The following is a 12,612-nucleotide window of genomic DNA, read 5'->3' on the forward strand; positions in this document are numbered from 1 at the left end:
GAGACAGTGATTTTCAAGAAGCCAGCAGGGAAGCATCGTCAGCTGGTAACAGCACAGGACTGAATTCACTTCTCGGCATTCGGGGCGTCAGACATGAGGCACGCCTGAGTATATGTGCACCACGTAATGGGGCATTGTGTATCCACGTGGCATACCACTGTGCCTGAGCTGTGACAGCAATGCTCTGCCACATGAGTGAACCTCTAGCATAGCAAAGATTTCTGTGGAGAGACAGGCCTTACAAGCTCGTCCTGACCTTGATGCACTGTTCTTGGTGTAGCATAATTGCATGAATTTTGGGGCCCCTGTAGGACCCACTCCATGACGCTGTGGAGATTATTATTGTTCTGTTTGGCTCCTCTAACTGTAGGACATGCCGCATAATGATGAGGCGTATTCAAATCCTCTGCCATTCACCCAGGAAGAGTAGTTCACAGAGAGGTAATTGCTGAGCTGTAGAGGACCCTAAGCCACAATATTTCAAGCCAAACAAATTTGCTTTCAAATAGAGAGTATCCTAACCCTGGGCAACATGCCCAGGCTGTTTCTCTGAGTGAAGATGCCAATTCTCTGAGATCATTTCAAACCGCTCTCACCTGAAAAAGCTGCACTGACCACTGGAAACCATGCATAAACATTACAGCAACTACACCAAAAAGGTAGTAATAATAATTGTGACAGTAATAACACCTATCTTTTAAATAGTGAGTGATAAAAAGTAATACATGCCTTTGCATTAATAAAAAGACAAATTAATGAAGCACAACGTATTATTACAAGGGAAAAAACTATTATCCAGAACTATTAAACATATCTCTCCCCAAAAGGCACTCATTACCTTGACCAGTATAGCCCAACTCACAACAACAGACATGATCTAACAGTGGTTAAAGTCAATAGCCTCCTCTAAAACATAACTGAACTGCTGGTTATCAGTGTCCAGGATTAAAGACCACATTATCTAAAGCAGCCACTTGTAACATTTTCCCCTCAAACAGGGTAAACACTGTTTGCTTAAACAGTTTTTCTTTTTATGACAGTTGTCACACTACAAGGATGGGATGTCACTCAGTGGAACCTGGTCAAGCTGGAGAAGTGGGACTGTGTGAACCTCAGGAGGATCAGCAAGGCGAAGTGCATGGTCTTACACCTGGGTCAGGGCAATCTGCAGTTTCAGTACAGGATGGGGGATGATGTGATTGAGAGCAGCCCTGCAGAGAAGGGCTTCGGGGTGCTGATAGGTGAGAAGGTTGACATGAGTTGGCAATGTGTGCCTGCATCCCAGAAAGCCAACTGTATCCTGGGATGCATCAAAAGAAGCGTTACCAGCAGGTTGGGGGAGGTGATTTTCCCCCTCTACTCTGCTCTCATGAGACCCCACCTGGAGTACTGTGTCCAGTTCTGGAATACTCAACATAAGAAGGATATGGAACTGTTGGAACGGGTCCAGAGGAGGGCTACAAAGAGGAGGGCTGGAGCACCTCTGCTGTGAGGACAGGCCGAGAGAAGAGAAGGCTCTGGGGACACCTTATAGCAGTCTTCCAGTATCTGAAGGGGGCCTACAAGAAAGCTGGGGAGGGACATCTTACAAGGCCATGCAGTGATAGGACGAGGGGGAATGGCTTTAAATTGGAAGGGGGAAGATTTAGATTAGACATTAGGAAGAAAATCTTCATGATGAAGGTGGTGAGACACTGGCATAGGTTGCCAAGGGAAGTTGTAAATGCCAACCCCCCACCGGAGACTTCAAGGCCAGGTTGGATGGGGACTTAAGCAGCCTGGTCTAGACATAGGTGTCCCTGCCCATGGTAGGGAGGACCCTTCTGACCTTTTTATAATTCTATGTTTCTATGAAAATGTCGGGTTGGTGCAGAGATAGGGTGCTTCAAAAATATGTAAGACAGGTGCAGAAGACAGTAATGTCATATTTACTACATATTTGTTTTACGTTAGCTCACCTTTTGCTGGAAGTCAGGAGATTTCTATTAGGAAATTTTCTCCTCCAACAGTTTGCTATATCAGACTTAAAACACAGATACATATTTATGGTAAAGCCATATGGTATTTATGGCTAAATCAACTGACACACTTCCAAAAATGTGAATTTTGAATAATTTGAAACATCTGCAGGTCAAAAAAAGACTCAGAAGCTTTAACAGCACATATAAATAACCAGTCTTCCCGCCTCTTACCATAAATTGAAAAAAAAAAAACCCAAACCCTTAACTCAGCAGCATTTGCAGTTGTGGGAAATTCGGCTACATACATATGCATAAAAATATGGAAAATAGCTGCATTCATAAAATGCAATTCCTCACACAGATGCAGTTCGAAATCACTGTGGAATTTTCACTCAAGGAGCAACTACATTAACTTTATCTCAGAGTAACTCACACTTCTGTAATTTGCTTCTGTGTCATCCCTGACCTGCTTAAATGTTTTCCTATGGGTAAGCAGCATCTGCAACAATCATGGATTTGTAACCTCCATCTCCTTTTCAAGAATTATTATAAAAGCCTGAATTCCCCCTTCTGTAGAGAGAAGCAATGAGATGGGAAGATATGGCTCCAGATATAGACAACATTCCTTTTTTTTTAGGGAATAATTACAGTAATAAGAACTGAGATCCTCTGATCCCTCCAACGTAGTCAAGCTCTAGGTTTTGAGCCTTTGGACAGAGGATGAGAGGAGGACTCTGAGCAGCCACACAAGCCAGGCAGCCACAACATAAAGGTTTAAGCTCTGTGAACTGAAATGTTGCATGTTCTCTAATTAACTCGCTGCTATTATTAGTACTACCTCTGTTTCCACTTTTAAAACAATAAAAGCTTTTTGTTTCATTTTGCAAGAGTTTTTACTTTTGCTTATGAGCCAAAGCTTTCTTGTGGAGCAACAGCCTATACATCACAGTTTGTTAAGTTTCTGGAGACCTGCAAATGGTCTGCAAAGCAGATGCAACAAATCCCAGTGGACAATGCCTGCTTTCCTCACCACCCTCCTGCCACAGCGGGCAGACTACACCACCAGCAAACATTGTATTAGAGGTATTCAAGAAGCTACCTAGTTGGCTGCCACCAACGATGTTACTTCAGATGAACAAACTAGCAAGGTGTTGACAAACCCAGCCCCTCACAGCACTGCTGAGAAGTGGCTCACCCATAGGCAGGACTCAGCTAGCACTGACATACACCAACAACGTCCACCGCAACTCAAGGTTAAGCAGACCTTTTAAAAACAGTCTCCTCACAACAGTTCCTAGGCAACTACCACCTCAGGTAGGAGCACCTTAAGGGCTGCTCAATGCACTCTGAAGACTGTTGACCACCTGTAGGACCCGTGCAGTGAGGCTCTCTTCTTCCCCTCGCAACTCAAACACAGCTGGCTAATGTAAAGCTGTTATAACTCACACCAAGTCCTGCTTGATGGTCCTAAGCTTTGCAATTAGTACCTGCTTTGCACTCTCCAAACATCCCGAGGCCCAGTCTGTAGGCTTAGATGACACCTGGCACATTCTGGTTTTATTTTCATTTTTACAAGCCTCATTAGCCTTTGTGATGAAGCAGAAATCCCAGAAGAAGAAGCAGCAGTGTCTGTACCCTTAGTCCCGAAGGAAGAGCTGCTCAGAGGAAGCAATAAACTGTCTAAAAACCCATCAAAGCTTTCTCCAGGTGATGTTGGTTAATTTTAAGAAGCTGCACTGCTCAGTCAGGCCTGGGAGCAGCATCTCCTGCTTTGTTTCTGAAATCTGCATTTTGGTACAGAGAAGAAAGTATAGGAACATACAGGAATGTATAGGCACATCCACTGTTTGCAATACTCAATTAGAACAGCTTCTCAGTCATGTCATCCTCTTTTCTATCATCTTCCTCCTCTGCCACCTCCTCCCCATTTCTAACTCCATCCTCATTTTACTTTTGCTACTACGATAGAGAAAACTTCCTTGGCTTGCGAAGTCAAAGCTATGCTGTAGCAACCCATCAAGTACAAGGTGCTGTGTGTGCTTGGCTGCCAGCACTTAATTCTTGTTGCTATTCTTCTGTTTTAAGAATTTGTTAATCTGAAATTGCTGCCCCCAAAAAAGAAAAATTGGGAAGTATGACTTGTGGGTACATGGCACAACTTTGGAAAAGCTTCCCTGACCACAATGCTGTGCATGTGTCTTACCCCTGAATCTGGTATGTAAGTTGGTCCACGTACAGCACTTAAAATGAAAAAAAAAAAACCTTTTGAAAGAAGTGCCTCGAAACAAGAGATATTGCCCATGGATGGGACTCACTCACTGCAATTGCTAAAAGACAAACTTTTGATCAGGACTCCTACTTGACTTCCATCCAAAGCCTCCTCAAGAAGCAAAATGCTTTTGCCTTTAAAATCAAAAGAGCAAAATGATGCCTTTAAAGAAAAGAGCAAATGCTGTTGCCTTTAAATTCAAAAGAGCAAATGTTTTCCAATTGACTGGTAATGTAAAGGCAGTAAAAAAACCCTAAGTTTTAAATTGCACTCTTGTTTGTCAATAAAATCAGACGGATTTCTTTTTGCATCTGAGAAAAATAGAATCTGTAGAAAACGTTCAGTAGGACATTAAGTTTTAGGAAAATGGGCAGGATTTATAAATGAAGTACTACTCTTCCAAGGATGATGAAAACAGTATCTAGATATGTAGTAGTATATAATCAACTGCCTAAATGCTATGTTTATGCACACAGTACGTTTTTAAAAAAAAAGCACTGGGCTTTGCACCTTTGGGCAAATACACATTTTTCATTTATTTAGACAAAAAAATATTAAACAGAACAAATTTCTAATCAACACTTGTTAATTTGAAACACTAAAACCTCTTGTGTATTGAAAGCAGATTGCTCTGAAGGAACACTCATTTTCAAGGTCATAACAGTGCTGGCAAAACTAAAAAAAAAGTTGTAGTCCAACTTGCTTGTGTTCAGCTGTGTTTACTTAGTCTCAATTTGACAAAAGTCTGCCTCTGATTATACATAGCAGTCATCTGCCCACAGATAAATAGATATTACACAAACATTTGGAGGGAATGACATTTGGCTACTATTATTTTTGGAATAACTTACTCTGCATCCTAAACTTAAAACATCAAAATGATTCATAATGTTTTTTGGACCCAAGTATTTGCATTTAATAAATGACTTCTATGACCTTTGTGGACTTTTCATTATATACGTTAGTGAATTAAAAAAAAAAGGCAATTTATTGTTAAATATTCTGTATGCTTGGAAACATGGATTTATACAGAATTCAGACCAAAGCCAGTAGCACATCTGGTACTCTGACTGCAGCAGGTCAGAGCCCACCACCTGCACTGCAAAGGGCACAGGGTGCTGCTGGAGCAGGGTCTCTAACTTAGCTCCACAAGATATCCCATCCCATCCCAACCTGCAAGCAGATGTGTACTGCTCAACTCTCTGTAGAGCATGCACCTGCGGCTAATATCCACAATGAGAGAAAACCTAATGGTACTGCCTGAAATACAAATGTGTTTTCTATTTCAAATGTACATATTTCTCATGTAAATGGAATTGTTTTCTGTCTATTATTTATAGGAGGAAAAATGAAAACATATTTGATTTCAAACTCAAATTTTGCCTTATCCAAGGCAGGCATATATTTCATGACGCTTATAAAACAGCTTACATTTTAAAGCAGCATTTGTCTAATGTGCATAAAAATTTTGTCCAGTTAAAAGGTATTATTTAGCTGAAGGCATTTTGTGTTATAAATTATCCAGGAATAAGGTAGAAACCTTTCAATAATTCGTAGTCCCTATTCCCCTTCCTTCCCCCTTCCTAATTCTCTCCTGTTTAAGCCCCTGTCAGCTCCCTAACATCAACTACCCCAAAGAACACTTCCACACCAAGTACTGGAATCATCACGGGCAATTCAAAGCCCATGAGGGATATTGTTACTGCCATACATTCAAAGTGGAAGATGTTTCCAGAGAATGGTGATAGATGGAAGAATAAAACCTAGACCAGACAGAGTCAGACGGTAGACAGTTTCTGTAAAGTTAGCATGCTTTCTAAAATGTCTTTTCAATTAGAATACCAAAATTAAGAAAGCCTCTGATGCAATAGGAACCATATGTGAGACATATCTAACTTCTCTATCATTGACATCTAAATACTCAGTTTAAAGAAAATTAAGATGTGTTTACAAAGAACTAGTTTATGTGTTTACATTTTTAGATGTCATTTCCCCTCATTTTCCCTTGTTGCAGGAGGGAATATTACTGTGAATAAAGAACCTGGTTTTGATGTGGACAGTACAGAAAACAGATTTCAGTCACATGGAACAAATACAGCAAATTCCTCTTTTATGGGCTATTTTCTTAGAGAGAATAAGTACTAGGAGCTTATTACAGTATGATGCAAACCCCTCCACATTCACAAGTGCGCTAACAATGGCAACCCAAAAAAGAGTTAATTGAGATGGAATCCAGGAAAATGAGGCAGCACAGAAACCTCATCAGCAGTCCAATCACATGACAAAATGCAAGGCATCTCCAAAGCCACTGCCTGCCAAAAAAAGAAAGGCTGCTGCAAGAAAAATACTTTCACAGCTTGATATCTGGGTCTTGTGACTGCTATCCAAACAAGGAGTAAAAGTGGTACTATATAATGTGGCAGGGTAAACAGAACCACCCACTCGTCATCACCAATCGTGTTTTTAATTCAGATAAATTCTGTTTCTTTAAAAAATGATGGGGGGAAAAGAAACAAAACCTTTTGCTGAACTTGAAAATTATATGTATAATCTGATCTGGCATGACATATTTAAGGTTCATATACATCATGAACCATATGCATAATGTATACGAACCTTATGTATGATTTGCCATGCAGGATCAGATTATCGGTCCATCCCAGGTGATGTCCTTTCTATGCTACTGACTGACACGCATCTCAGAGGCACACACAAACGTTGCCCTCAGCCAACCCTACAATAAACTATGAAGACTTTCTGCCTGCAATTTACAGATGATGACTTGAAAAATTTTCAAATAGGAGATCTGATCTGCAAAATTTACCGAAAGGAGTAGACCTGGCAGAAGTTCAGACTTCCAGGAGTGCTGTAAAGTTTACATTTTACCACATTTTACCAAACTGTCTTACAGTAGCCTGAAAACTAGTTACAGTTTTCAAAACAGATCTTGATGGGATTCACCAAAGTCTGGATTGGGTATGATTAAGACAAACTATAAAAATCTTCTATACTTTTGTGTCCAGCTTAGTCAGGGACTGCAGATGCACCAAGAAACTTGCAAACTAATAACCACACACCCCACAAACACCCCCCACCTCCAGAAATAAGAGTATTTCCCAGTCCCAGACTAAGTTCTGGTTTTCCCTGAGTTGTGAGCAACAGTTTGGATTAATTTGCTTTGTATTCTAAGCAAGGTCATACCCTTTGCTGGAAGTGTATTTGCTCTTAGCCTGCGCAACATGGAAAAAAATGCCAAGACATAGTGGTTAGATTCAAAGGTGCCTTCCAAGAAAAGCAGTAAAATATATATCTTGAATGCTTATCTATCCTTGTTTGTCAAACACTTTGAAAGGGAGAAATGTCAAACTTCTCATTTTGAACTGTGAAAAATGCTAACGTTCTGTGCTTTCCCTTTTCTTTTCTTATCTTCACCCCCTGGATCTCTCTTCTTTGCTCTTCCTTCCCCTCTGTTGTTCTCCCCTTTTCTCTTCCTTTTTGTTCTTGTCCTCAATTCTGCGCTCCCCTTTGATCACCCTCTCCGCACTCTCTTCTCTATACAGTCTTCAAAACTTCCTGTTCCTTATTTTCCCACCTGGCTCTGAGTTTTCCTTTTTCCCTTTGCTCTACATCCTTTCTACTATCTCTCGCCTCCTAGAGCTAAAATGAATGATACTCCAGCTATATCCTACCTGAAAAGAAAGGTGCATCTTTTAAGTCCACTGTCAGTACTTAAGGGATGGAAAGCATCTCAAGAAAGAGCTAAATGACTATTCCAGTCACTGCCTTGGACAAACAAGTGTAGCTTCCACTGACAGCTGGAGGAGTTGAGGGCCTGAGTCAAGTTATTCCCCATTTGCTACCAGTCATTGTTTTGTATTAGGGTCCTGCTATAGCAATCTGTCCCCACACCAGGGAATGGAAAGACAGACAGAATTTCTTGCAGTTGGTCACAGGGTGTCGGTGATGAGAAAAACAACTCAGATAATATAAGTCCTTTCTTCACTCTTGAGTGGCACCTAATATAAACAAAACACTGTTGAACCTTAAAAGGCCAAGGAAGAAGTCGGTAAAGATAGGGAGGCAGTTACACAGTGCTTCACCCTCTGTATTCTGCTGGATCTCTAAGAAAATACAAAAATTTGCAAGAAAAGTTCCTTGTATTGCATGCCCCATGTAAGTAATATCACAGCTAAGGGAAATCTCCACCTTGGTTGAAGGGAAGTGGTTTAATATCCTGTGAAAAGACACAATTGTACCACAGAAGCAATGAGGCCCAGAGGACAAAAAGACTAAGCAGCACCGATTCCCCGAACTTATTGAGATCTGCCCATCAAACCAGTAAATGTTTGCTTTCCAAGACATATCAAGCTAATGGAAACACACACTAGAAATCATCTTTATGGTCAATGCTCCAGAGAAAATACTGGGAAGAACTTTTGGTTTTTATGTTGAATGTATCATCCCTGTAATACCCCCAAGTCAAAAGCCGGGTTCCCCCCTGCAGCTGGTACTGCCTATGCACAGCCCAATCCAACTTGCGCACCCAATCTTCCGAAGTTTACTGCTTTCTTTGTCTCCTTCTTTTTGTATTGCTTCTGGTGGGTTTTTGTGTGTGGTTTTACTGCTGCTCGCTACCCAACCTTACCACTCTCCAACTACTTGCTGGGCAGGCACAGCAATTCCGTGTAAAGAATGTGGGGAAGAGAAGCATTCCTTAATTCTTCTGTGCACAGTAACTTGCATGACATTTGATCATGCACAGAGATTAAGTCATTCATGAATAGGGCCCAAAGGGAGGAACAACTCCAGAAAAACAACCCTCCTCGCTGGTAGTGCAGCATCCAGGACTTCACAGTCACTACTGCCACACTCACAGTTCGTAGGCTGATCTGGCAAAGCAAGGAATACAACCGCAGGCTTTGTGGTTTAAATAAAATGTATCTACAGCAGCTTGGATCAATGTTTAAAAATGTTCCACGTTATTTTAGTCCAAGGACAAGCTTTTAAAATTAAAAGAAAACTTTGGCTTTAATTACAGATTAAAAGTGAAAGCTGTTTAAAAAGAATGCAGCTCTGAGAAGAACCGTAATAGAAATTATTTAAAATTTAAAACTCCTTCTTCTTTCTCCCAGCACCGTGACAAGTCTCCTTGTAAATATTTAAAATGTGAGTTTGAAAGTCATTAACTTGTGGACAATATTTAGGGTGCTTCTGCCTTGCTGTTGTGGATCTTTGGCATAGCTTGACTTTTTCCTACATTTATGTTTTCCAGCTAAAATAAGTGTCAGATATTGATGCGTGTTGCAATGGCCAAAAAAAGAACCACAATGGTAACTTTTCCCTCCTTTTTCCCGAAAATTTGTTACTACATATGTGATGCAGCACATGTCACCACCTTATACATAAATGCAAAGGGTTTATTTCAGATCAGCTATGAGCGATGCGATCCCAAAGTGGTTAGGTGCTACGAAGGAGAAGCTGCTGCTCTTGGGATGGTTTTCAGCAACAATTGCCCATCTGAAAATCATTAGTGCATAGCAGTGGATTTTCCACATGTTCATATGCTGGACAAGCAGGTTGCCCTTGAAGTATGGTTCCCCAAGGGAAGAAGGAAAACCCAGAGAAAAGTATTCTATTGTCAGATCACGGTTTCGCTAGAGCCAGATAAAAATATGGTCAAGCATTCACTTGGCTGCTCTGCTGGCAAAGCTATAGGGTACCGAAATGGAGACAGCTAATGAAGAAGGCAAAGAACGAAGCTCAAGAAAAAAGATATTAAGGGAGTAGAGATAATATTTTATTTTAAAAAATCAGGAGTAGGTTAACTATGAAAATGTAATGACTTCCATATTATTGACCGTTATCTTTACAAGGCCAAAAAGGTTTAGAAGGGGTAGTGTTTTCTTGATAAAGTATCTTATCTTTTAATTCAGCTTTGTTTGAACCACCAATGAGGAAGTATTGAAGGACCCTAAATAAAAAAGGGTATGAACATAACAAGGCAGTATTTGATATTTAATGCCCTGTTAATCAATAATTTGGCTTGAAGGAGGAAAAACGTTGGCAAAAGGGAATGGAAATCTTCAGCTCCTTGTTTTACTTAAGAAAAATTCCCAATGGGTTTCACTTAAACAAAGAACTTTAGTTTTCCACTGGAAAGACAAAAAGCAAATCTTGGTCTAGCATGTCCTGCCACATGCTTTAACTACACAGTAAAAGAGCATGTACTTGGATTGCAGGCACATTTCAGAAGTGTAGTATTTATTAGCTGCTCTATTGCCAAGTTCCACTATTATCATTTTAATATAACTAAGGTATATTTTTACTAACTAAATTATATTTAGGTCTTTAGTTTAAGCATTTGAAGGTCTTGGAGTGTCACGCACAGATGACATACAATACATCACAGGAATTTGTTGATTTTCTCCCTCCTCCTCTCCTCTATAAACAGTTACTCTATATCTGTGATCTAGAGGCATTTGACTTTCCTAAACCCATAATCCATCTGTAAAGATACAGGGGTGAAGGAATGAAATCCTCAGATGGAGCAGAGCTCGCCAAGGACAAAGGTGAGCCCTGTTACTGGACAACCCACGGCACACACATTCCTTGCACACTGAGGGGCAGTGCAACCCACCTTTCCCCACTACCCATTTCAGACACCTTGCTCCAACCCTCCTCTGCTCCCCTTCACCCAGCTCACCCAGACCTCCTCTTCCCAGCCAAGGCTGTGGGCTGTTTTTTCATATGGAGCAGATGTTATGTGGTGGGACACAGCCCCTCCACGCGTGAACGTGGGAAGAGGCCGCCAGCTCAGGCCAAGTTTGCCCTGGTAGACCCATGTCCCACACCGTCCATTAAGGAATTTTCAGTCCCGGAAGGGAAGCATGGAGCTGCTGCCTGGATGCTGTTGGGATGGGACAGAAAAAGGACACAGACGCGAAGCAGGAGAGAGTTTTGGCAGGCTTACATTGGGCTGGGTATTGCTGCTTCTCTGGTCAGGGAAGGGGTTTCTCCCAGTGGCCACGACACCTGCAGACAGATGACAGAGTTTCTCAAACCTCAGCAAGTGCAGCAGTACCATGGGGCTGAATAAAGCCTGTATTTTTCCTGTTTTGTGGAAGGAATGAAGGAAGAGTAGTACCCAAGTATGAGCACTTACATTCTCTGAGGGTCACAGTCTTTGATCTGCGAGCAAAGATCCCACTGAAAGCAGCTGGAGTTCACCAAATGAAGTTTGGAAAAGCTTTGCAAACACAGGAACACTGTGTGTCAAACCATGAAGTGCTCTGGGGCCAAAACACTCAAAAAACAGACCAGATTTTGGCACAATGGATTTTTGTTTTGTCTTACACCAAGCACTTCCAAAGGCTTGGTTTGAAAACATCTGAGTGCCCGGCCATCGATTATCTGGTGAAGCTTAAGACACTTTGAGTCAGACATCAGATAAAATTATTAGCCCCTTTTGAAGTAACAGGGCAGAGAATCAGGGATGTGAACCTGTGAGTAAATTGAATGAGGTACAAAGGACTGAAAAATATTAATGACTTTTTCTTTATATAGATCCATAACAAATGTAGAAAACACAAATTAATGCTCATGCGTGCTTGTAGCCAGGAGACGTTATCATTCACAGTCTCATTAGTCAACGAGTAAAAACAGCAGCAGAAATGCTGGGAGACTGCTAAAAGGAAAACAGGCTTATAAAGTCACCTGCCATTTTTATTAATTTAAAATATTTAAACAAGCATGTCTTCACTTTGGTTTAGCCAGCCAAAAAGGCCTTTGCATAAACCAAAGATCACTGGGATCAATACCTGCAGGTCATCCTCTCCTTCTCTGCTGGCCTCCATGAACAGGATTTTGGGCTTTGCTGAGCAAGCTGGAGTAAGCACTTCAATGAGGATTTGAAAGAAAGATCCCTCATAATTTTTTGACAATGTAATTAGGAGCCCATTTTCCTTTATCTTTGCAAAGTTTACTGTCATACTGAACTACGGCACAGCTCTGAGCTGAAGCAGTACAGCAAGTACTTACTTGTAAAGTAAATTGTAAAATGGGAAGGCTTGAATTCCAGACATTGTACTAGAGCACTGAAGTAATATATGTATATGTGTGTGTATATATGAATATATATATAAATAAAAGACTGTATGGTTTACAAATACCACTACTCTCTCTGGAGGTGGCCAGAGCAGGACAGCTTTTTTCAGGGGTTCTCCCCACTTTAAAAAGTGTCTCTAAACATCCTGTACTCCTGAATTTCAGTATGTAGGAAGCTCATAACAACTGCAATTCTGATATTGTACACCGGAAAGGGTTTCAGGATTCTCCTAGCACCCATGATCCCCCAGCTTATGTTGGTCTCACAGGCTACAGTAG

General features: G+C 41.0%; 1 protein-coding gene across 9 annotated transcripts in view; it reads right to left on the reverse strand.

Annotated features, from left to right (window-relative positions):
* MKX (mohawk homeobox) overlaps positions 1-12,612 on the reverse strand; it is a 48,945-nt gene that overhangs the window by 13,746 nt on the left and 22,587 nt on the right. For 7 of the 9 annotated variants that reach the window (XM_054060361.1, XM_054060358.1, XM_054060364.1 and 4 more), the window contains one exon: positions 11,201-11,262. The exons of the other annotated variants lie outside the window; for them this stretch is intronic. In XM_054060361.1, coding sequence (XP_053916336.1) covers positions 11,201-11,262 — 62 coding nt within the window. The remainder of the gene's footprint in view (positions 1-11,200; positions 11,263-12,612) is intronic. 9 annotated transcript variants of the gene reach the window in all.

The sequence above is a fragment of the Cuculus canorus genome, chromosome 2 (assembly GCF_017976375.1).
Source record: "Cuculus canorus isolate bCucCan1 chromosome 2, bCucCan1.pri, whole genome shotgun sequence".
NCBI lineage: Eukaryota > Metazoa > Chordata > Aves > Cuculiformes > Cuculidae > Cuculus > Cuculus canorus.